At 41.1% G+C, this 26,852-nt stretch overlaps 3 protein-coding genes across 5 annotated transcripts in view; 2 read left to right on the top strand and 1 right to left on the bottom strand.

Annotated features, from left to right (window-relative positions):
- Positions 1-6,353, bottom strand: part of LOC145444213 (DNA-directed RNA polymerase III subunit RPC2-like) — a 153,907-nt gene extending 147,554 nt beyond the window's left edge. The window contains exon 1 of one of the 2 annotated variants that reach the window (XM_080322149.1): positions 6,340-6,349. The gene's annotated coding sequence lies outside the window, so the exon portion shown is untranslated. Of the gene's footprint in view, positions 1-6,339 lie in introns of both variants that reach the window. The other variant, XM_080322150.1, reaches the window with a different exon arrangement.
- Positions 1,902-19,206, top strand: LOC145444218 (VWFA and cache domain-containing protein 1-like). Of its 2 annotated transcripts, none has more exons than XM_080322159.1 (20): positions 1,902-2,667; positions 5,330-5,392; positions 5,533-5,691; positions 5,758-5,960; positions 9,990-10,164; positions 10,248-10,392; positions 10,494-10,568; positions 10,640-10,777; positions 12,052-12,113; positions 12,176-12,317; positions 12,582-12,734; positions 12,792-12,909; positions 12,975-13,086; positions 13,465-13,630; positions 13,691-13,824; positions 14,123-14,301; positions 14,383-14,493; positions 15,475-15,603; positions 15,677-15,887; positions 18,996-19,206. In XM_080322159.1, the coding sequence occupies exons 1-20, from the start codon at positions 2,494-2,496 to the stop codon at positions 19,143-19,145; spliced, it is 2,799 nt and encodes a 932-aa protein (XP_080178285.1). In that variant the 5' UTR covers positions 1,902-2,493; the 3' UTR covers positions 19,146-19,206. The 2 variants fall into 2 exon arrangements, with proteins under 2 accessions (XP_080178285.1, XP_080178286.1); XM_080322160.1 differs by having other exon boundaries at positions 10,494-10,565.
- On the top strand, positions 19,148-25,807 carry LOC145444258 (uncharacterized). Its single transcript, XM_080322209.1, has 6 exons — positions 19,148-19,314; positions 21,424-21,602; positions 24,027-24,112; positions 24,171-24,203; positions 25,288-25,350; positions 25,580-25,807. Exons 1-6 carry the CDS (start codon positions 19,211-19,213, stop codon positions 25,697-25,699), a joined length of 585 nt encoding a protein of 194 aa, XP_080178335.1. The 5' UTR covers positions 19,148-19,210; the 3' UTR covers positions 25,700-25,807.
- Positions 25,808-26,852: the final 1,045 nt, after the last annotated feature.

Consider the following 26,852-nt stretch of genomic DNA (forward strand, 5'->3'; position numbering starts at 1 on the left):
AATATAACACATTTTTGATATCCGTTTTCTCGAGAATTTTATTTCGGTCCTCGCAACACAACGTCATCGGAACGTGACCGTTATCGCAGCCAATGGCTCTCATGCCAATAATGATCGCAACGGAGTCGATACTACAGAATCACATGCAAAAATTGCTGTAGTTCCCAAATCGAAAATTATACGCTCTCGTTCGACAGGCTGACTACATCTTACGTTGCACGACTCTCAGAGAAATGCAGTTTGCTCTATGGTTGATCTTTCATCCTGATAATTTTATGTATTTTTTCCTTAAAGACCGACAATCGAGATTTTCAAACTGGAAATTGGCGCAGATTTTGTCACAGAAGATTTTCGGTCGAAGGAACTGCGAATTCCAACATTCACAACAATGAAGTCAGTTGCCGAGAACCTTGGACAAATCACCGCAATGCCTGGCGTATATGATATTATTCAATCTATTTAGATATGCAATGCGATATAATCAAATTATTGTATTCACACGCAACCTTAACTTTATACGTTATGTGATGAGCAACATGACGCTGACTGCGATGATTGATAATTTTCCAGCCTTATGGCTATAAATGAAGGCGGTCTAGGGCCTAGCTAAAACATATTTTGATTTCACGAAGACGGCTTGCAACAACATAAAAATTCTTTCATGAAAATTTCAGAGTTATATAAAAATACTGGAAAGATGTGTGTTCCAGTCAGGTAAGGCTATCTGTATGTGCAATTTGTGCAGTGCATGCATGATTGCTGGTATGTAACCTGCAAAATACGGTATTGATATAAAAAAGATATAAATCAGTGTCGAATATCTTAATATTACACCATTGATATGAAGGTAAGAATTAAAATAGCCGCTTCGGCTGAGGCGAAGTGAGCAGTGACCACTATGTTTCGAACCGATTTTTATGGCTTTTGGAAACTCTGTCAACAAAAAGAGTACGTGTACCACCTGAAAATAGTACATTGAACGCTCTTCCATTCGAAATTTCATGCTGGTGACGGGATATTTTGTGATACGATTGTTGATATACAAATGTTCCTTCCAATTGACTACTAGTTGCTGACGATTACCCCTGACGAGCGTCCGCCGAAAATATTCTGGTTTATTTCAATATGAATATACTATTCAATTAGCCTTGTGAAGAGCTAATGTGGTTTAATATCGCGAGACAGTAGCGAGACACACCTTCGCAAAAGCTCATCAACGTAAGCATACAGCAAAGAATATTGTGAATGACTGACTGACAGAGAGAGAGAGAGAGAGAGAGAGAAGAGAGAGATGGCGAGAGAGAGAGAGAGAGAGAGAGAGAGAGAGAGAGAGAGAGAGAGAGAGAGATGAGAGAGAGAGAGAGAGAGAGAGAGAGATGAGAGGAGAGAGATGAGAGAGAGAGAGAGAGAGAGAGAGAGAGAGAGATGAGAGAGAGCAGATGAGAGAGAGAGAGAGAGAGGAGAGACGAGAGAGAGAGAGAGAGAGAGATGAGAGAGAGAGAGAGAGAGAGAGAGATCAGATTTATTTTCGCCTGTACCATCGAGATGCGATGCGATGGAGATGCGGGATACGCCATTTAAGTAAGGTCATCTAGTCTGCATTACTAATTTTCTCCTCCATGCTGTCCGTGGATGCCGAGCGCCTGGTGAGATAGCCGCGGATGTTCGTTTTCGAGTCTGTGGTCTTACCCGGCTGGGGACTGAATCCACGACCTATACGTACCGATCAAGAAGCCGGACGCATCACCATTACGCTATCTCGCTCGGTTGACATGAAAAATTCACCCATGGCGGGAAAGTTGTCTCGAAATACAACATCGTGGAAATAAGTATCTATCGCGCTCACGTCATCGCATCAACTCTCGTCAAATTCTTATAATAATCCGTGCGCAGATATCAAACTCATTTACCAACTTAGCGCTGCAGAAAGATGACACAGCAAACGGGCTTGATTTTGGGCGTATATACCTATGTCATTTATCTAAAGGAGCGATTTCTGTACGATGACGACGGGCGAAATATACTATGAATACTGAAATGAATGCTCTTTCCGAGATTCGGGAAGCGACAGAATGGATTCCACAGCAATGTCATTTACTGATACCTGCAGTGTTTTAAGATGTCGAAATAAGAATATGTAAAAATTAGGCGGCCGTGTCCATCAATTTTTACGAACCATATTTATTAACCTTGGTGTACGGTTTGATAAATACAATATTCTATGAATATATTACTTTGCATATCTCATAAGTGCTTGACAATATCTATACTTCGTAGTTTTGTTATGATCATATTGGGACTTTTATTTTATTTTTAGAGAAAAGCCTGCTTTGGTCAGAATAAAATTTCAATAACACCGAGCTATTTGACGCATGAAAAACAATGTACCTCAAACTTAACTGTAAACTTGTGACTTGCCTCAAAACTTTCAATTACACACTGACGTCGCTGTATTCACTTTTATGACCCATTTGCCAACTTTGCGTTTTTTAGATGTTTATCATGGGAAGCGCGCTAAAATTAATTATATTTATCGGGATATCGATTTTCTCTATTGATCCAGTCGGAGCACAAGACTGGAAAACAGAATCGAAACAGAGCGCGGATAAATTATCGAAAAAAGTGGAAGAATTCGCCGAAAAAGTTTTGGGAGTCAACGACTTACAGGTGCGATCGTGTTCATTAGACATTTCGTCGATTCCAAATACCACATAAATTGCGACTGAATAAAAATAAGGAAACGAGTCGAAATGCCTTGGTGATATCCATCAATGAAACTCCTCCTTGGTTAAAAATACAGTAAAAATAACGGAAGGAAATGATACAGTGAGCCACAAACGTGTATAGGAAAAGCTGGATACGGGAACTGCTGATGCCAGATATCGTTTTGCATGCCTTATTAGTAGAGCACAACTATCACGCCGCAAAAGTATACGTCCTGTTGCAGTATAATTTAAGCTACCATTACTGAGCAGCACAATCCTTCGCACTGCCATGATATACATTATACCGGAGAACCACATGAGTCACGTGTTATTATCTCGTCGCTCTCCCGAAACTGAAAATAACAGGTTGCGTAATCGTAATTACGTACACGTATAAACGTGCCGGGTGGGTGCATTGCATGCATACAGTTTCATGTCAATACAAGCAAAACCTTTCCGTTCTCGTCGTCAACTGATTTTTTATTCCTTATAACCACCACTCGATGCGTGAGTAGAATTAGTTATACCGGCCTTCGGGTTGCATCTAAAACAAATGGTGCTTTAAAACTCTTTGTTTGAAAACATTTTTTAAACATTGTTTCCAAAAAATGCCTTTTACGACAAATTGTGTTTTCTTTCTTCAAAAATTGTATAATTATATCGCCACTGTGTAAATACTTTGGAAAAAGACATGTAGCATGAGCCTACGGACGATTTGCTCCCGTGTACAATACGCAGGCCGTGTTATTTTTGGCATTTCAGGAGCCAGATGCCAAAACTGCCAAAAATAAAAATTTGAAAATGCCAAAAATAAGCAATTTTTGGCATATGCCAAAAATAACACGGCCTGCCAAATAGTGAATTTCGTTCATGGTGTTGTGTTAACAGGACTGCGTTACAAGCGAGAAGAGCGTTTGTGACAGGCAGGTTTCTTAATCTGGGTCCAACCCACCCATTAGGGGTGAAAGCATGGTGTCCTAAATGGTGTGGGCACAGCGAGATTGAACGGCTGACTGCATTTGGTTTACGTCATACTTTCCATTTGTCCAAAGGCAAATTTGATACAACGGGTATCAATGAGAAGCTGCCGCAGTACTGATTATTAAAATATAAATTATATTCTGCTCATGGAACTGGAACCCCCAAAATCAACCACGATTTTTGCATTGTGATCAATTTGAACATTGTGACGCAACAAACTGTCTAGCTATTTCTGAGCTGCATAGTCTTGTTTTGCCAGACAGTCTTGTTACGTCAATGTTCTTAAACAAGCTAACCTTCCCAGGACTCTTCCATGCGAGTTGGTAATATTAAAGCCACCTGAAGTGACAAAAGCCCTCCAAAAATATATCGGTAGACTGAAGGAGAAATGATAGTCGGGCTACTAAATAGAATGTGTTGAGAGACAACACAGGAAACTCCTGGAAAAGGACCGGGAAGAAAATTCTTTCCGCGATGAGATCGATGGTACTGGCGAAGTGATCTCTTTTCATGATGCATGGTTCGGCCCTCCAAAGATTTTGAAGCTCTGAAAACCTTTTGTGGATGACTGGCAACATTCTTTCCTTAAACGGCTACTGTTGAAGCCGATATTTCCCAGATTCGCTGGGTGAGAAATGAATTTAGGAGAAACTTAGTTGACTTGAGTTTGGAAGCACTATTACAGAGCAAACGATTTAAGTCTATTCAACAGCCGTAACAATCAGCTGCCGAGCGTGTTTGTTAGGCTTTTCCTTCCTTTTTTTTTTGCTTATTGGCACCAATTCCGATGGATCTGCACATTTTGTGGTTTCGTTTGATATTATTAACTTATGAAATCGTTAGGTTTTTTCTTCTTCTTATTGTTCGTTGGCACTGATTATACGTGGATGCTGCACATTTTGTGTTGTCTTTTGACAAACTAGCCCAAGTAAAGCGTTTTTGTGACTAATTCAAGGCTGAAACTATCTATTTAGAGGACGATGCCAAAACTGCCAAAAATAAAAATCAAAAAGTGCCAAAAATAAGTTATTTTTGGCAGTTTTGGCATATGCCAAAAATAACACGGCCTGACAATACGGAATGGTTATAACCCGCGAAATCATCGTCGAATCAACCGATGGAGCATTGGTCAGGAATGAATGTTCTGACGATGATGACAGCCGACCGTAAAAATGCTGCATACCGATATAGTACCGGTTAAACGTATTTTTTATCCGTTTATGACAGGGCTCGGAAGCCTTTTACGTCAAGGTGCCATATTTACCCTGTATTTTCAATTGTCAATGTCAATCGACTGTGACGTCACAATAAAAATTTATGATGTCATAAAAAGCAATAAAAATTAATAAAAAAAATGATTTAAACATGTATGTTTTAAATTGGTTTTTGTTTTAGATGCAACCCTAACCGGCCTGAGCATGAGCATCAAATAAATTAAAAACCCGATATATGATTTGGGGTAACTATAGTAAACGTAATCACGATAAAGCAATCCCAGGCCCCAGCCATATTCAAAAGTAAGAGTTTCCAGAAACCGAGAGGATAGGCCCACTATTTTCTCTCCGAAATGTAACTGGTCCCACCATGAGCACAGTGTTTATATGGATGAGGGGTCACCATGTTATAACAAAATGTACTTCCAGGGACACTACGATACTCTTGATTTCCAACACAGAACGCTTAATGGACGTGATATCATAAACCAGGTAAGCTACACTCGTTCCAATTTGAGGCTGGTTTAGATATATCAAAATAAGACTACAAATAATAACAAGCTACCATAACGAAGATCGATAGCCGAAATTTTCAATGCACGTTGCAACTGCAACATTATATTTTGTGACAGATGGCGGACAACTTCGGACAAAAGATTTTCGATCGGAATCTGGTCATCAAGCAACTGCAGAAAGTCGTTGCGCGCTCTTTGACGACGTCGACAACTGCTAAAGAGTGCTGTAAATGGGATCCAGCTCAAATGGAATTTGACGATCGCTTCAAACAGCAAGTTGGTAAACATTTCGCTATTATGCGCAAAGAATAACTGATATTCCTATGTCTTTATCATCTTCAGGTTGATAGAAAAGGGTGCTACAGAGCTGCGAAATCGAGGCAAGGGTCAGGCTTTTTGTCGCAACGCTTTATCGATGCCAGCCAGGCAAATCTGAGACAAATGCCGTTCTTGCGTTGGCAATACTTTGCCAGTGAAACTGGGATCACCACAATTTTTCCCGGTCTCAAGGTCACTGACTGTTCATCGTACGACGGACGATTCAGGTGGGTTTCTGATTATTTTTTTTAAGGGGTCCGGAGGAACCGCAGTAAACCTCCCCCCGTATTAGGTCCTCTGTGTCATGGGACACAGATTTCCCGTCTCGGTTAACTCATATTTTACCTTCGTTTTTTTCTCTCGGAGGTGCAGCGAGTCTGCATAACCAGGCTTAGAGGGGCTTGAGTCTGCGGCCACAAGATTGCCCTCGCCACCATGGCTATGCATGGGATACTGGCCCGTCAAAGCGGTACCAGATCCCGGGTAGGACTATATGAAAGCCTGACGGCCATACTCGTCCTGGGTTCATGAGACAGCGATTGGATAGTATTTGCGTTGGACCACTAGGGTTTCGCACCGGCCAGCGTCCAGAGAGCCGATGCTTACTTTAATACAACCAAATACTCCTGATTTCTGATTATTTTAATGGTTTGACTTTCACTCGTTACTTAACGAGGATTACAATATTATACACATAGAAAAAAAGATATATAGTCATTGCGACTAGTAAGGCGTCACTCACCTCAAATACTCATCTGCTTCGACCAATACTTTCACAGATAAAGCGGCACTAATAGTAAGCCTATATTTGGTATCGGTTACGGCAAAAATCCGGAACTATAGGTAACGATTATGAAACAAGTTGATTTCGTATAGGCATTGCTTTATGTGCTGGTATTTGTACTATTTCAACTAAGCTATGAACCAAGTTTTACGTAGATTTAATTGCGAATGCCTTATCTTGATGCTGTTTAGTATCACCGATCTGAATATGCAGAATCTATTATTGTTGTTGTTGTTTATTTGACAAAAAGATTGGGTGCTTATCGCTTGACGACCTCTTGCACCACGGTCAATGAAATCCACACTCACGAAAGCTCGTATGAATTAACGATGATATTTTAGAAAAAAATTAATCATGTCACAAGTGTCGGTTACACGATAGTACGAATTCAACAACGTACGAGGGTCTATAGCAGAGTTGGGGATTATTTTTCCTGGTTGGCCAAATGTGAAGCAGAAAACACGTGGGTGGGCCGGAACATAAGTTTAGAATATGTTGTGCGGCTTGCAGGAAATCAGTGAATTACATCATTAACACATTTTCCTAAGTGGATGCGTTAATATTAGGCTTCGTCCTTACCTCTGTGTGGCTTGGTAGAATAGGCTTGCTGCTTTGCTAGCTTCGCTAACAGGTTTTGCTTGGCGTAACATCGTTTGTGAGTGAGAATGACCGCTAATCACGTGCACTGGTTATATTTTTTGACGAAATAGGATTTGGAAACGTATGACGTAACAGTTTAAAGCAGTGATTCCCAAGTGGGGCCCCGAGGGCCGCATGCGGCCCCCAGATAGCCTTCTTGCGGCCCCCAAAATATATTAGGAAATCAATTAATGACAAAAATAAAATATATATTTATAAAATACTCTTGCTTGACTTGACCTCTGTGGTTTTTAATAATAGAATTGCAGGAAAGCTGTGAGTATAGACTGCTAACGTTATGTCACTGCTGTTTCAATGCAATGTGCCCTAACTTTCCAGTTGAACGAGCAATACCTATAGATATAAATCGGTATTGATAACTTTCAAAACCGGAGGAAAATATCTTCCTCGTGGTCGCTTGACTAAAAAAGAAAAAGAGGCTCAACTCCCGGAAAATACAGTTTTTCTTTCACATTAACAGGTGGTTGACTGAAAAAAAAACTTCCCGGTCCAGCTCCGAAATAGCCGCCGTAGCATTCCTACAGTGCTGACTTAATGTATATCAGTCGAATTTGGCCCTATATGTAACCAAAATCTTAAAAAAAAGAAGACAAAATCTCAAAAAAGAAGACATTTGGGCGTCCTCCGAGGACACTTTAAAAACAACCAAAAAAGAGGACAAATCATCTTAAAAGAGGACGTATGGTAACCCTATGATAACTAGATGTGCAACACGTGACTCACGGTTGAATACGCCGAGATGCATACTGCTTAGTCGGCTAAAAGCAGCATAATTGGTAGTCCCATATTCAGGGCCGTAACTGCCGCACCCCAAACCCCTCAATTGGGGGGGCCGAGCTCGAAGGGGGCCCAAAATTATTTCGTGAATTGGCATCAATTATAGAGTATTTTTTGAAAATTTATGCAACTTCTTCAAAAATTTTTCGCGCTGGTCGCGATTTCAATTCGCCGCATATCTTGATTATTGGGTACTCTCCCCCAGGAAAAAATACGCAATATTTATAGAAATGGGCATATCAGCGTTGGCCATGACCGCACAAGAACGCACCTAGACATATAAAGTTTTAGGCCATGTAACATGTGACTCTAAGAAGTGTGAACGATCGGCAGCGAGAAAGCCTTGGCCGTAAAGGACTGCTTTTATGCTGACCAAAAACTTCGAAATACCAAAAACTTCGTTATATATACAAAATACATATCGGTTAGGTTTATTTGTCCATATAGGCGCCTAAATGACTGGCGCCGAATATTCTTGTCTTGGCAATCTGAACTTCACAAGACAAATACCATCCTGAAGGAAAGAAAATTATATGCCAGTGAAGAAATACCAATCTGAAATCGTGTGATCTTCCAGTTTAGTAGGTTTGGGCAATTCTACATTTTTTGATATAGCAGACATCAGGATGTCACGAAATAACATCATGTGAAGAAGTCATACCTAGGGGTCTGCCCGCCCGAAGATGTTTAATTTTACCGGGTCTGTAGTTTCAAGACACCTCTCACTCAGCTCTACCGATAAATCGGATTACGTGGGCAAAGAGGACAATCACAAAATTCCCGATCTTACTCACCGATTTTATCATGAATTATCGAAATATTCGGGCGTCGCGCTGTCTCAATAAACAGTACAACTTTAATTTCGTGGCAAAAGCGAACAACGTCATGCGGGTCAGATTATCACCCTATGGGAGCCCGGGGTCCTGACGAAGTGCCGTTACGTTCCTGCCAACGGGTATACCCCCGGATATGTTTAATTCCTATTGAGGGGGCCTATACCTTTACAAACACACCTCACTTAGCTCTACCGGTAAATCAGATTACGTGGACAGAGACAAGATGAAAATTGATAGCAATACATGCAATTCCCGATCATATTGACTGATTCAGTCATGAAACTAAAAAAATTTCTCTCGCTTCGCGCGTTTAGACGAGAAAAGCTGATTCACTCAACGGACACCCAATCCAGCAGATAAGTAGCGGTAAACAGTGTACACTGTACAGTTTTGAAATCTCGCCAGGGCAATAAAGCTACTCCGAAATACCCATGATGACTGTTTGGGTCCGTTTCATAGCCGTAGTATTCGTGCGGCCCCGACCGTACTCTGAAATTCTAAATTTGGCCCTCACACCGAAAAAGTTTGGGAACCACTGGTTTAAAGCATAGGCCTGGCAACAAACAGGATTTGAACTTGAATATAAAAACAGTGACCTGTCATTTTAATTGTTACGGCATAATTGGCTTTATTTTGAACCTGGATTACTCACATGACGTACGCAGGTTACGCAATCACTAGACATCAAAGTAAACGCATATCGGATCAGTTTATAGTCAGTAGTTTATTTCGACACATTAGCATTATCAATAGATTTTATGCTCTAAATTCCAAGGAACTTTTCGCGGGCCGCGGGTCTGGTCTGAGCAAAAAAATAATAATCACTTTTAACAAGACACATTTATCAATGAGAAATCTACGACGGAAATCATCCGTTGGACAATTGCGTTTAAGATTCCAATTTTATGCACGGTTACGCGACAATACAATTTGAACAGCGTATTTGTACTGACGATCAAATATCAGAACGAAATAAGTATATAAAATAAAGATAATACAAATTCAACAACTTAGCGATTTATACGGGAATCAGTGAGCAAATCGGCAACTCGAAAATTTACAATTGAGCGCATTTATTAAAAAGGAATCCAAGATGGAAACCATATTTTGGACGACTAATTAAAAAATGATGAATAATTTCGGGGTCGCGGCGGTAACCATACAAAAATGAACTTGTCTCTTGAAATCTTTTATACCAGGCCATTTTACGTTCAAGCGAACGTTCCGGAGCCGAAAGACGTAGTTGTGGTCATCGACAAAAGCGGACCCATGTCCAAGGGATCATCTACTTCCGGAAGCGGATACGCAACCTTAATGAGTACCGCAAAGGAAGCTGCAAACACAGTCATCTCTACATTAAATCCTCACGACAATGTAAGTATTGGTGCGCCTAGAAATAGCGTATCAATACCGATCGATTTAGGTCATACGAAGAGATGATAATTTTGTGTATAAAGGTGGCTGTAGTATCCTTCTCAAACGACGCATCGGTAATGGGAGTCACCAACGCGAAGGAGTCATGTTTTCGTAAAGAGTTCGCCAGACCTACCGCAGCAAACGTAGAATCAATCAAGCAATTCGTAAAAGAAATAAATGCTGGGGGTGGGTAAATTTGCGTTTATCTGGTACATACTTATAGTGAAACACTTTTGAAAAGCGTGTCTTGTGTAAGCTAATGCTAATGCATGTCTATCTGCCATAAGGATCAACACACTACGGCAAAGCTCTAAACAAAGCATTCGATTTCTTCGATTCAACACCAAGATCAAGCGCAGGTGGTGAAGATAGCAGAAATTGATAAGTAAATAAATAAATAAATAAATGAATGAGAGAATTTCATGTTAACCAGGCAAGGACCGAGTTCTGTTATTTCTATCCGATGGGTCGCCAACAGACACGGAGCAGTCTATCCTTGGAATCCTACGGGCCCGCAATGGAAGATTGAACAACTCCGTCACGGTGATGACATACGGACTCGGCAATGCTGGTAACAGACGCTCAAAATTTCTCTCAATTTCTCTCAATTCCGTTTTGACAACCTATACAAAACAACACCAAACCCCGATTCACTAAAATAATCGCATTGCTGACATTTCTCCTGCTTACGTATCGAGCATCTCACACCCTGCGGAGTGCGGACCGGGGCCTACGGCCCCGTGCGGACCTATAATACAGACAATGATCCACTTCTCATTCCCTGGTTCAATTTGATCGCGTATACACAGTACACAATCTGATGATCATTGATTTGATTGACTTACACAGTTGAATGCAAGCATTTATCCATGAAACTTGAAATAGGTATTCATTTCGCTCACACTAAAGTATACCCTGAACATGGGTACGTTCATCGTCCATTGTGTGGTTATAAGAGCCTCACAAAATTAACATATTTTGAAATTTAATCCAATTTCATCTTTTCGCTGCAAACTCAAATTCATGTAACGTCCAAATTGAGGTTTATAATACGTATCGACATTCAATTTTCTACTGCATATATAACTTCAGTTTCGTAAAATTTGAAAAGGGATCCCAATTTTCGGTTCTATACCAATACCGAGAAAACCATTACCGAGAATGGACATTACAGAGAATGCCATTGCCGAGAATGGACATTACCGAAAATGGACATTACCGAGAATGATCATTACCGAGAATGGACACCACCGAGAATGGACATTACCGAGAATGGCCATTGTCAAGAATATAGCTTACTGGGACTGACGTTGTCGAGAAATTTATACCTGAGCATCGATACCGAATGTGGCAACGCCGTGATGCACTCACACGACCTGCGCATACGCATAACATGCCTGCATTGCATATATTGCATTCTCGTTAATGTCCATTCTCGGTGGTGTCCATTCTCGGTAATGGTTTTCTCGGTATTGTCCAGACACTCCAATTTTCTAATTCTCTTTACTTCTTACATGTTACATATTACATGTTGTTGACATTGGTCCAGCATCGCATTGTGCAGGTAATGTAATAGCGCACTGTTGGATATCAGTAGAAAATTATCATATATTAATTAAGTAATACTGCACTGCACATGCACAATTGCACGTATATGTACCTGCAATTGTCTCTTGTAAGTAATGGTATACCGACCGACCTCGACCATGCCTATGCAATATACATTCTGGTGATATTATTATGATGCTAAGATTGGTCGTAGGCATGTTTGGTGTACAGCGATGCACTAGAATAGTTCGTGATATATAGTCAAATCCCCATAACAAATATATGTATGTTCTACAGACTTTTCCGTGTTACGAAAAATGGCTAACGAAGAAGGAACGCTGTATGGTGAATCAGCTCAAGTACATATGAATAATGTTGTTGAAATTTTGTAATGGTTCTCACTCATTGACACGTGCTGCAGCTTGGACTTTTCACTCATGTATCCAATCCATCCGATCTGAGGCAATCAATGGGATCATACTATTCGTTCTTTTCATCAAAGTCAGCACACTCTTCAATCGAGCCGATTTGGTCGCTTCCGTATTTGGATAAATTCGGAATAGGTAAGTGTAGAACTGTAGATATAGTGTGATGTCAGATGCGCAGCGAACATATTGGCGTATATATAGCATAATACTATGCCTACGTATACCTTTTCTGATGATTCGAGTGCGTTTTTATCACATATAGGCTACTATTTGCCTATACCCATCAAACATCTAAATATGGACTTCTTATTCCACCTGTCATAAATCCAAGAGCTGTGTGGCGATACAGCAATAACGTTGATAACTACTTGAACGATCTATTATTTCCGATTGTCGCAGGTATTCTGATGAGTGTGACACTGCCGGTAAGAGACAATAATGGGAAAATGGCTGGCGTTGTCGGAACCGATCTCACCATCGATGATTTTCTATCTGGCGCCGTGAACTTCAGAACCTCCAAATTGTCCTACGTTTTTGTAATTGATTCGTTCGGTATGAGTCATTTGCAATTTACAAATGCAGTGACTTATAGCATAAGTTTCTCTTAAGGTTACGTAATATACCACCCATTGCTCAAGTACTCAACTGATCACGACGTAAAGTACATCAAGATATCAGCTTTCGAGACCGAAGCGAGAATGCGTTCGGTCGTTGAAAGCATGAAAAGGTTAGTGCATCTGAGGTGATAAATCCGAGAATTATATAGTCCGACATTTTGTTTCGTGCGTACAGGGGTGAAAGCGGATCACTAACTTTCGAATCCGAGAAAGTCACATCGGCGGGAAGGAATATGTTTTACGGCGTCAACTCCGTATGGGTGACGTCCGAAGTTTACTGGAAAAAGGTATCCTATAAATACTATACTGATATATATTCAGTAGATATTTCTAAAGATCTAACTGATAATAGCCTACCATCTTATGTATGACCACTGACCAAGTCAAAATATATCGTTGCAGTAGTTAGAAGTAGTGTTGTGGAGTGGTACTTGATACGTTCCACTGCTGCAACACCAAAGCGTTACAGGTTCGATTCCAATAAAGGGGACTCCGGAATTCCATTAAAAGCATTGGAGGTTTCTAGACTAGTCGTCGTCATATGATTACAAAAGCCTAGAACGAAAGTGGGCCATGCTACCAAATTCAAACTATAATGTGGTTAGAAGACGGCATCGTTAAAGGGACAAGTATACATGTCGCTTCAATTCTTTGTTACGATTCAGATACCACACAGCACATTTTCGTTGTGCCTCGTACTGACGCAAGGAGACCAAGAATCGTCCATGCCAAGCCTAAATCCAAACGCAGGAGAAGATTTTCTTTATCACCGACTGGACCTGTTCCCACCAACACAACCCTGTCGGCATTTCAATAACTATTGTGCAATGAGTAAGAATTATAATGTCGCTTGTTGCTGTAAAAGCTGTTTATAGTACAATTTGCTTTCAGACGAATCATCAGTGTCTATAGGACCGCGGTCGTTTATCAACCCAGATTCCTTCATGAATAACAAGGAAACGAAGGATGGGGTGGATGTCCTGCGTGATTACATGGTGAATGGTCGAGGGGGATCGACAATTAAGGTTCGCAGAAGAGCGTGTGAGCGCATTATACGTCACAGATTGACCACAATTGGGATGGGCCACAATGGATAACAGACAGACCAAAGCCTCAATCTAAGTTCATCTCTACTTACAGGAAGGGTGGCACGTATTTTCGTTTGCACTGTCACTGGTGCTTTCACGATGATGATTCGACGAGATCGTTAGGTTATCGAGTAGGCACGACCATTCCCACTGTGTTGCACCAGTTTTACAAGTTGTAGCTCTTCGGTCTAACCCGGCTGGTTGATCTAACCCACCACCATCCAATCTTGTTTAGAGCGGAATCCGAGACTCGGTATGGGCGACGCAGCAGGCAGAAAGATTCTGGAAGAACAATGCCGATCCAGAGTACGACACATTTGTCATGTGGAGATATGTCGGAACAAAGGAAGGACTGATGCGGATCTATCCTGGAAATCAGTTGCCGAAAGATTTCGATTCCACAGTCAGACCATGGTACGGATATATACGGTCGCGGGAACCAAATTATACTTGTGATGTTATATTTATTTGCAAATTTGCAATTAACAATCGCAGGTATCTTAACGCGGCCGCGAACAGAGGAAATACCGCATTTACACTTCCGTACAAAGACGCTTCAAGCGGACAGTACGTTATGAGCATCTCAAAAGCAGTGTTTGAGGGAAAGTAAGAACTTCTTGGCTAACATTATTTTCCCGCCCCTTTGCGCGAGGCACACACAGATTTCGTTCCAAGCGCGAAACTCAGTGTATCTATACTCTACAGCAGTGGTTCTCAAACGTTTCAGATACGTCCCCCTTTATGATAGTGAAAAATTTCGCGTTGTGTTCGTGGGCTCGGGACCTCGCCTTTCCGTGATCGCACGCACCGGTAACACAAATCCGCATTGCTCAATACGCATATTAACATAACGACATGACACCGCAAAACATACACATTGGCACAAAACCAAACCAACTACGTTACACACATAAATCACTGCACAAACCCCAGTAGCCTTGTCAACCCTAGACACTTCCTACTGTACCACTCCACTTGAACTACTACTTCAACTTCAAACCCCGATAATCCGACATACTCGCTCACAACCAACACCTCCAGCAGTCCAGCCACACTCCCAGCCAGACCAAAACACTTCCCCTTCTCCCAGTCCCAGACTCACACGTGCAGCATACCTACCGAACATTCTAGAAAACCGCTCAATGACAGCACAATGTGATTACCAGGGCATTACAATAGTAACAGTAGGCTACACGTAAATAATTTAAAAATTCGAAATATGTACGAGTATCCTGCTGAAACGCATTGTAAATGAGCAATTGAGCATCATAAAATCATGGTAAATGATGACTGCAATGAATATCACATTGTCATATCTACGGTTGCAATATTTACGGCTCTGAATCGATGTGTGCAGGATCAAGCACATGCAAGCAAAATGCCATATTATACCGATATGCAAGAGCGGATATATGAAGTCAAGGCGTGATCATTCGAAAATGATTTAATCCAATTCAGATTCGATGAACTGTATATTGACAAATGTAGGAAAGCAATGTGAATATATTATTATTACATGAGATATAGCCTGAACTGAACACACGCCATAGCCATCTCATTATAACTCGATAATTGTATCATTCGTAGGACAGGGGGAGTTCACAATGTTTTCGAAGATGAAATAGTCGCCGTTGCATCTGCGGACATTCTCACTCAGTACGTAACGGACCTGTTAAAAACTTCTTACGACATCTGCTTCCGACAACGAAACAGCGGGTTCGTATATTACATCGCCCCCTCCGATTTCAACAGATGGCGTTACACGGGGATCATTTTGCAAAACTTTCAGGAGATTTGGCAATGATTACTTGTACCACTGCAAACTCATCGACTCTTCGGGTTTCGTACTATTTGACAATACGGATAATACAGTGTCTGGAACGCCCGTACACATTACGCAGGTGGAACCCAACATAGCGCGATCCCTGATCGATGCAACGATAATGCAGCACAGCGAGTGCATGATTCTCGATGAAGCAGCGGTACAAAGAACGTACAATGTATTTCCTGAAGATCACTGGAATTACACTTTGACTATATACAACATAAATGCTTCTCTAGCTTTCATTTTGATCTTGCACTCTTTCAAAAAATCATGGAGCTTCCAGGCCTCTAAATATTTGTACCTATTACTCCAAACTCGTTTCGGTACCTTCCTATCTTTCAATGAATCACAGTCTTGTGATTTTTGAAATGATGAAATCTTATGAATAAACTTGAACTTGAGTTATAATTTGGTAATTTTCCTTTATACCTTCGTAAATCAGAGCAGACTTCAAAATCAATATAGTTGTCGAATGAAACTTAGAAACCACCGATTAATAACATGTTAAATTAAAAGCCATCATAAACAGAATTTGATTAGTTTCAAGTTTGTATCCTTGTCATTTTGCAGTCTCGATACCTAGGTTCAATGGCATCGCAACACAGTACAATCTGGTTTATATATAGATATGTCAGTTGGAACATTAAATATATTGTTGCGTTTGATTTATGATTACAAGAGCCCATATTTAAGTAGTAGGTAATCACATAATGCCTGCAGGTGCAAATTAAATCAGATTACAAAACAAAATCTAAACTATTCAACAAATATGTATAACGGAAACAATTGTCCGATGCCTGAATCATTTTGGTATATACAAGTTGTTGCGGTTCTTCAGCATAAATTTGATTGAATTATATTATTTCAAACTCGATGCATCATTATTATGAATCACGTGAACACTATAGCCATGTTGTAAAATGGCCAGTGACGATAGATGGCGACACAATGTGATTTTGATTACTAAGCAACAAATCAACGGACTATCACAGGGTCTGCCTTGGGAACCACTGTACCAGCCTAGGACAGTGGTTCTCAACCTTTTTGACTTCGTGGACCCCGTTTTGACCGTCACGAACCCTCGCGGACCCCCTCAAGTTTCAGTTCAAATTTAGCTCAATTATGGTGCAACTGTCTTGTGCAAATGAACTGTAGGCTTGTGATGAACATCAGCAAAATGACTTTTCTTGAAAATTTCATCATACTATTTATGTAGAAATTGGATAGACTTATTCATATATTTTAAAGCTATAATTTTGCAGCTGAATCTCTTCGATATGAACGAATGCCGAAAATCCATTTTCATGAAGAGGCTAATGTAATATTAACGCGTAACGCTTCCGACGACACTTTTGGTGTGATCGCAACATTTATGGCTCCAAAATGGAAGAATTATGTTTTTAATGAATGTATCCCGTCCAGCCTAGTCAATTTAACCAGCATCTGATTTTGAAGTTATTATGGAATAGTGAATATACAATTGAATTGTGTATTCATATTGAAATGAACCCGAATATTTTCGGCTGACACTCGTCAGGAGTAATCGTCAGCCGAAAAGATTAGGGTTCAATTCAATATGAGTATACTATTCAATTGTATGTTTGTAGCGACCCCGTTATGGCGTATGCGCGTAGCAATAACGGGAACGCGGGCGTGTACGTGGGCTCGGGACCTCGTGTCTTTGCGACTGCCGCCTGCTCCAACGACACTCACAGTAGACGGCGAGGACCGACAACACCACACGTCTATACGGTTATAATACCATATTAATACGACACAACAAACTCGTAACAGCAATGCTCACGGACACATACAACGGAACCCAGACCATCAATATAACTCCTATACGATACATGCACACTGCACAGCAAACTGCAACGAAATTCCACGCTAACCCCACGCACACATATCCATCAGCCTAAACCTAGCCCAGCAGCAGCCTTGCCATCTACAAGCGAGTACGAACTACCAACGGGGCAACTTCACTCCCTATGTGCTCGCGCAGCCCCATCAGCAACTAGGCCGTGCCCAAGCCAATTATCTGAGCAGAGATTCCGGCCGGTACATCCAACTCAAGCCCGCAAACGCAAGGCCAACCACCGACCACTTCACGCCCCAACTGCCCAGCACCCCCACCACTTCATGTCACCGCTCCCGACCACTAGCACTTCACGCTACCAAATATAGAGACACACTCACTGCCATCCATCCTCAGCCACGCTCCCAGCCAAATTCCTATTCAGCCAACTCATCACGCGGTCCCCAGCCATAGCATGCGCAACACAACCTCCAAACGGCAAACACAGAACATTCTGGAAACCTCGGGTTTCCACAATTGCAGTTATGTTCCTCCAAGAAGCTCTTCAAATATTGGTTATGTATATCACAGGATAAAATGGATTTCGTGTCGAGATTTCAATTCCTTGATTGGGACAGATTATAGGGGAAATACTTCAGGAATTTACATTTTAAACGACTGCTGTTGACTAATTTGATGACACTGATGTCTTCAAATCGAAAAGGTTTCGCAAACATTACGAAGTCACCCTGATTGACCTTACTATCTCGATATTTTTTCAACAAACCCCAACAAAACGTCTCTAAGCAGCAATATGTTGGTATCAGTAGGTTATTGACAATCTGGCAATGAAAATGAATTTGCACAGTAGGATATTTCATGTCAGACTATTATTCTAATGATGTTAGTCATGAGGTTTTAGCAGTTTGTGAAGGGAAACTGCCTCATGCTTTCCATAATTAAAAAATAAAATAAAAATTAGGTTATCAATTATTTTGCGAATTTATAAGTCTGGCGGACCCCCTGAAATTACCTCGCGGACGCCCCTGTTGAGAACCACTGTTCTAGGATATACATTTCGTACTATGTTGGTTCGCACAGCTAATCTGTACGCCACGCAGAACTCTCTCACAAACATCACGGGTATAAAATACTTTATCAAGCGAATACATTGCTGGAAGAGAATGTGTTTGTTTGTTCATTTGTAAATTACCTGTGATAGGTATATGCAAAAAACAGGCATAGGCTACATCACACAGGGACAGAATGGCTATAGGTTGACTTGCGTATATCATACAAGCGATCGTAACCTCCCAGTTCAGATTTAGCTATATATCGTTCCTTAAACAGACACTGATTTCTGGTTATACTTTAGGCCAGTCTCTGCAACAGAGGAGATCGCGTTGGCTGCAATAGCGTATTACGGCATATGTAACTTGAAGAGATATTTTTTCAATTTCCTATACCGAATCCTCTTTAAATTAGATCGTCGGAACAGAGCCCTACGACGGAACGGCCAACGGCTGTTTCCATTTCACGTTTTCACCGATTCCGTGGACAAATATTTACATGTTGGTCAGAGAACCGATTCCAAGTTCCTGCTTCACGACAAATTGTCGTTGTTCTGCCGTATAGCTCGAGTTGAGCGTATCACCGGATATGTACGGACTGTTTGCTTACTTTGAATTTTTTTATCATAAATGCAGAGCAGGCAATGCATGTATAAGGAGAAGGTTTGTGGATGTCCGTGCAAAATTTCATACGAATTCTACAACACATGCGCAAACGAGTTTAATTTCAACAGGTAAGATGTTCTAACCATACTTTCATGCTGAAATCCAACAGCATATATTTTAGACGTGATATCATTTAGCTCTCTGCGGCATATTCGCAATTTATGGGAGTATATTTGCTGGACGTATTAAGATGATTTAATCAGATCTCAATTTCAACGCGCCAATCCTGGCCGGTTTTTCCTCAACAGATCTTGAACAATTATAGGAAAGTTGTATGCGTTTGCCAAAATTATTCATGAACTACACGGCAGCACGCGCACATCTACTTTTTAATATACTATGCCCAGGGCCGTAACAGCACTTCGTCAGCCCCCCAAAAAACTTTGGTCGTGGGCCCCCCACAGGGTTATAGACCGAACTTCTGGGGGGCTTCGCCCCCCAGACCCCCCTCCGGCGATACCCTGTTTACCGCTATTTATAATATGCGTTGGGAGTTTGTTCAGTGAATCAGCTTTTGTCGCCTAAGCGCGCGAAGCGCGGGAAATTTCTAGAATTAATGACTGAATCGGTCAGTATGATCGGGAATTGCATATAGCCTATATTGTTATCTATTTTTATCTTCTCTCCGCTCCCGTAATCAGATTTGCCGGTAGACCTGAGTGAGGTGTGTTTGAAAAGGTAGGACCACTCAATAATAATTAAACATCTTCGGGCGTATACCCGTTGGCAGGAACGAAACAGCACCTCGTCAGGCCCCCAAGAACGTGGGTCTTGGGCTCCCATAGGGTGATGAAACGACCCCTCCATCAAGTTGTTCGCGTTTGTCACGAAATCATCTGTACTGTATTGTGAGCCAGCGCGAAGCGCGAAAATTTTCGATAATTTATGATAAAATCGGTCAATCAGATCGGCGATTGCATATATATTATGCTATCAATTTATTGTCCTTTCTACTCACGTAATTAGATTTACCGCTAGAGCTGAGTGAAGTGTCTTGAAAACGGGAGGGCCCGTAAATAATAATTAAACATCTTCGGGCGGGCGGACCCGTTGATATGACTTCGTTACATGATGCTATTTCGTGACTTCCAGTCTGCTATATCAAAAAATATAGAATCGCCCAAACGTAGGCTTCTAAACTAAGAGACGCACACGATTTCAGATTGGTATTTCTTCACTGGCATAAAATTTTTCCCAGCGGGGTGGTATTTGTCTTGTGAGGTTCAGATTGAAAAGACAGGAACATTCGGCGCCAGTCATTTAGGCGCCTATGGACAATTAAACCTACATGTATTTTGTATATATAACGAAGTCTTTGGTCAGCATAAGGGCATAGACCCTTTCGGCCAAGGTTTTCTCGCTGCCGATCGTTCTGGCACACTTCTTGGAGTCGCATGTTATATGGCCTAAAGCTTGATTGTATGTCTTGGTGGGTCGTGGCGCGGTAATGGCCCAATACCCAATAATAAAGAGAAATGGCTACTTGAACTCGTGCCCAGCGCGAATTTTTTTTTTTAAATTGCATAAATTTTCAAAAAATACTCAATGATTTATGCTAATTCACGAAATAATTTTGGGCCCCCTTCGAGCTCGCCCCCCCCCCCCAATTGGGGGGTTTGGGGTGCGGCAGTTACGGTGCTGACTATGCCGCCTAACTATAAGGTCGATGCATACGTTGTAGTGAATTCACATCCCGCATTTGAAAATTTTGTAGAGAAATAGGGTCGATTTTGCATGATATGGATATTGTTGCGTATACTGACGGGCTTTACGAGGGCTACGTTCGTTAAGTAGGGCAAGCGGTATTATAATCAACTGATCAATACAAAAAGACTTGGCCTGTATTTTTGGCCGGTCCATAAGGCCATTCGAGTGCCTAATGGCGAAACTTCTCTCGTCCAATCATGCAACATAAATATGGAATCTAATGGGACCTTAGATATAGAATCATACACAGAGGCGGGCCGGGTCATTGCTCAGATGCTCATTTTTAGCGAGTCGCACAACTTTGTCATTCACAACGAAATTCGAGCAGTTTTTACTGATAGAAACCGACTGATATTTATTTTGCTTTAAAGCTATACCAAGAGCCACAGCATGAAAGAGACACATACGGCTTGCCAGTAACGGGTTGCTGACCTCTGATCTATATAGCTACATCCATTCCTTGTCTTTAGATCGGGCGAAAGATTTCCGAAGCCATGCGTGCCTCCTCCTAATCCACTGTCGGACGTTGGACGAAACGAGAGAGAAATCGACGCACTGCCAAAATGCAGCATGCATTCGTACGAGCCGGCGACTACTACTACTACTACTACTACTACTACTACTAATACCATCGCAACTACTTGGACGCGTGAGCATTGAGCATATATCTGGTCTTCTCATTTGTCAAAAGTAACAACTGGGGCCTAAGTGATCGTAGGTCCCGGTGCCGATGGTGACATATTATTATCTTGTATGACTAATGAGCAGATGTAGATGAAGTTACTAATGTTGATACTCAAGTAATGTGTACAGAACAGGAGGTCAGTAACGAAGTACTTCCACTTTCTTGAAGAACTCAGGTAATTTTCCGCTACTTGGGTATTTACTCAAGTAGATCTAATCTTCCTCTACTTATACTCCTACGTCGTGATATTTTGTGATCTACTTACTTACTTACTTTTCGCTATTTTCTGTTTTACAAGTAGAAGTAGTTTAATCCTCCAATCAGAAAGATAGCCTGAGGAATTTCGGGCCTACGGGCCTTATTATATTGGGGATGGTGCCACACCAGAGGTGTTCGAGTAAACAGAGTATTTGTATCGCATTTCCATATCAATTCTATGACTTTCATCCCACGATGCGGACGAATGATAATGCTGACAAAAGTCTATACCTGCCGAGATTCATCAATATGAATCAGGCTCTGCACCTTTCGCATAGCTCAATTTGCGGCATTTGACAGTCTATAACTAGAAGAACAAATAACGATCCTTTTCACAACTACTTACTTACTTGAGTAGATTTAAAGTCATTCATACGAAGAGAGAGCGAGAGAGAGAGAGAGAGCGAGAGAGCGAGAGAGTGAGAGAGCGAGAGAGCGAGAGAGCGAGAGAGCGAGAGAGCGAGAGAGCGAGAGAGCGAGAGAGCGAGAGAGCCTCCATTCTCAAGGTCTTCTTTTGTTAAATTAATGCGATTGATCACTTGTGATGTCGAATTTAGTTTCAATAACACCATATATACACAAATCGACGGTGTTGCAATGGGATCGCCGCTTGGTCCCATTCTGGCTAACATTTTTGTGGGGTATTACGAAAAACGGTTATTCGAAGATATTGATCGACCATTAATGTATCAAAGATATGTTGATGACACCTTCGCCATATTTGAAAATGAATCCCAGTGTGATTTGTTTCTGAGCAAATTGAATGGTCTTCACCCATCACTGAAATTCACCATGGAAAAAGAGGTTAATAATTCATTAGCATTCCTTGATGTTGTAGTGGAAAAGACGGGTGCTAATTTTGTTACATCAGTTTACCGTAAGCCTACATTCAGTGGGCAATACATTTCGTGGGATTCTTTCTGTCCAGTAAAACGTAAAGTAAATTTGATAAGAACTCTGGTACACAGGGCTCTGATGATATGTAGTAAAGTCAAACTTGATTCTGAATTGGAGAACATTCGGTCAATCTTTCAGTCAAATGGTTATCCTGATCATATCATTAAAATGACCATAGATCGTAAACTCAAAGATTTCAGAAAAGTTAAACCGTTCGGACCTAGAAAATGTCCTGTTTATTTGCATCTTCCTTGGATTGGGAAAGTGTCCAACAGGTTTGAAAAACAAATTAAATCGTCAGTGAGCCATTGTTTTTCACAAGTAGAACCTCAGATAATCTTCACGACGAAATCTCTGATGCCTGCAACGCAAAAGGATGTGCTACCTGCGACAAATCAAAGCAATATAATATATGAATACACGTGCCGATGTGACAGTCGGTATGTAGGTCGCACGTCTCAGCGCTTGCAGCAAAGAATTCGCCAGCATGTCCCACGGCAAATTAGAATAAATAATGTTTCTCCAACTCCTTCATCGCAGTCTGTTGACACACTGCGTGATTATGATCAAGTTACTGCTTGTAATTCGGCTATTGGACAGCATCTCTTATCCCATCCAGATTGTGCTGATCATTACAACGACAGTCAATTTTCTATACTTGCTCGTGGCCGTTCTCTTTTTCATTTAAAGGTCCTGGAATCTACGATCATAAAGCTACGAAAGCCGATTCTCTGTCGCCAGAAGGAACGCCTCTACACTCTTGGAATATTTCATTAATGTTATGTGTTGTGTTTTCGGTTATTTATAACCGAATATGTACTCGTAACGTTTGTTTTGTACCGTTACTACCGTATCTAGCCCGTCTACTAGTTGTTTGTTTTTGTTATTATTACGTCATACAGACAAAATAGTTCTTACATTTCGAATTTGATTCACCCCATCACTAACGTTCGCTACTGATGAGAGTTAGTCGAAAAGCTTTTAGCGAATAAATTAACAATATGAAGTTATTGTTTCGCGTAATTCATATTAAGTGCCTTAAGTGTGTATGTGTGTAATGAATGCTCATGCGATATGAAATAACAAGTATTAAGCTAATTGATAAACTACCCTTTTGGGTGCGCAGTATATATTTAAAACAATGACTAAAGGGGCCAGTTCTTCACCAACAATGAACCTCACGCTCACGGCTAGTTACAGACTGGTATACTGATTATATTATTTGTTTTTCAGCTGGTGCTGGATTTATTGCTGGTGTGGTACTGGGTGTTATCTTTTTACTATTCATTATCGCTGCTTGCTGTTGGTGGGCACGTCGGGTGAGTTGTAATGATGGAGTTACTTTCTGTCGGACATGAGAAATATTGTTTCTTTCAGACTTCGAAGAGTAGAAGAACAGCAGGAAGCACGGTACCGGCAGTTTTTTGGTATCAATGAAATTATAGTTAGAACAATACTTTAGCTAGTGAATATTGTGTGACTGCCCAGTGCTCATTGCTCACGTGCACCAGTTACATAATAGGGTGGAGTGAAAAAAAGAAAAATTTGAATTTCAAAAAGTGCCTTTGATATTTGGTCCCAAATCTTAAATGAATTACTTTCAGGTTTCTGCACCCTCTAGTGGTCGTGCAATCTTACCAAACGAGCCGAAAATAGCTAATTTGGCCATATCTGGATAACCGCTTATGCTAGAAAGCTAATATTGGGCTTGAAAGCTGCGGAAGCAACATGTTTCTATCTCACTTCCATAGAACTTTGTCTTGAAAATGTACAGAAAAAAAGTTACGAGCAAATTATTGATTTTTAGACCGCCATTAAAATGTAGGTTGGTTTTACCTAGTTTGCACGGCCACTAGAGGGTGCAAGAACCTGAAATCATGATAGAAATAATTCATTTGAGATTTGGGACCAAATATCAAAGGCACTTTTTGAAATTCAAATTTTTGTTTTTTTCACTCCACCCTATACATAAACCATGAGCATTTATAGGCATGTTACAGTTGGACATGAAACCCTGCTGGTTACAAATACTGAAGTAGCCTTAGATATCATTTCGTGATAGAAATTTCTACTGCTGCCTCTTTATATCTCAGGGTTGGGGTCACTAACTGTATATGGGATAGGCCGACATGACGTTGAGCAATATGATGAAACCAAAATCATGTTCAATATATATATGGGTGCATCGCATCGCTATGATGAAAATTTGGCAGGGTCGCATTCGTTTCAAAAAAAAATCCTGATGAAGAACCTTCCACAGTCTTTCGGCAATGCCGAAAATGACGAATTGTGGAATGATGCCATTAGGGATATGATACAGCGCTGAAATAAAACCACAAACAGACGAGAATCATTCCCGTTAAAGCCCCTTATTCAATCCATGGCCCATTAGAATGTACCCCTCCATGTGTAGCCTATATGTTCAAATTTTCCATTGGTGTAGTTGCAATTAAATTCGATATATAGAGTTGTTTTGACTTCTCACATTTTCCAGCTCAAGACCACAAGGACCAGAGCATCAGCGCCGCCTATCCACATGGCACCGTACGCTAGAGATGTAGGTATCATGGTACTTTGGGGGTTCGGGCTCGATCCTGTTAGATAAAATGGAATCCGGATCCTGTTTCCGTCTCAAATGTTAAAATCCGGATCCAAAGATATCCTGCACAAGGTTAAGTATCTATTTGCCCTCTGTGGTCGAACTTTCTCTAATTACACCTCGGCAATGCATCGAAGTTTGCTATCAGGGATCTTTCGAAATCGTTTTGACTTCTCACATTCTTCAGGTCAAGACTACAACAACCAACGCATCAGCGCCGCCTATACACAGGACACCGTACACATTATCAAACAATTATGGCGGATATGATGGAGGAGGCTACGATAGGGTTACTATATTTTTGTGAAGCAAATTCCGGACACTCTTTAGCGCCCACTGGCGGATTTTAAAATGAGTTGTAACTCATTGACCGTCAATATGACGTCACACTGACAAAGCATTCTCCATCGACTGTATACACCAAGGTGGTTCTCAACCTTTTTGACCTCGCGGACCGGTAAAATTTCAAAAAATGTCTGGCGTACCGGTGAACTTTCAAAATTGAAATGAAGCCAAAACGTAAAGTATGCAATTATATTGTGCTAGATAGGGCTGGGCAAAATCGAGTACCTGAGTGATTCGATTCTGAATCACGTAATATGCTTCGAGTCGAGTCGAGTAATCGAGTATCACTCCTTATGACGTCATAAGAGAATGTTATACGTCAAAGATCAGATATGTACCGTTTATGCCACAACAGAGAATATAATGCCTGTTATCCATCTCTTAAAACATACTTTGCTATTTTTCGACCATACCGATTTCATTCCACTTGGTGATAATGTTGTGGGATAATCATGACTTCGGAAATGTGCTACGTCCAGTAACCTTCGTAGCTTTATAATAATGTTTCGTATGCTACGATACCGCAAATCAAGGTTTCAACGCTTCAACAGTGAAAATTCGCATCGAAACTATAATTCTCGTTGATAAATTAACTGTCAGTGGTGAGAAGCGTGTAATTTCAGTACTCGAAAAAATCGTCTTTTACTACTCGACTCGAATCATTAAAATTAATACTCGATTCAGATTCGAGTACTCGAATCATTGTGCCCAGCCCTAGTGCTAGAGAGTGATATTTAGAGGGTTTTGATTGTAATTAGTTATCTTCATATGATTTTATGGTAGTGAGTCTGCTGAGTCGAGGTGGAATTGCATTGTCCAGATAAACGTGATACCGCCGAGAGTCATTTACTGTCTTTCGCGCCGAAGGCCGTATAGGTTTAACCGACCACGCCAACTCGAATAATATTCTTCTCTTTTGAAACATCGAGAGAAGAAGCATTTCGGAATCGAACCAAGCACCTTGTCGTGCTACCTTGCTCATTTCCCCCCTGTCACCAGGCGCAGGCTACTCTGGCAACTACGAATACAATGCATGCCGCAAGAAAACACCTTACAGTAGCTATACGGGCCATTCGCAAATCCGGGCTGAAAAAAGACACTTCGTCAACTCACCC

This window comes from Botryllus schlosseri, chromosome 8, assembly GCF_051294905.1.
Source record: "Botryllus schlosseri isolate E-star chromosome 8, Bs_hap1, whole genome shotgun sequence".
In the NCBI taxonomy this organism is placed as follows: domain Eukaryota; kingdom Metazoa; phylum Chordata; class Ascidiacea; order Stolidobranchia; family Styelidae; genus Botryllus; species Botryllus schlosseri.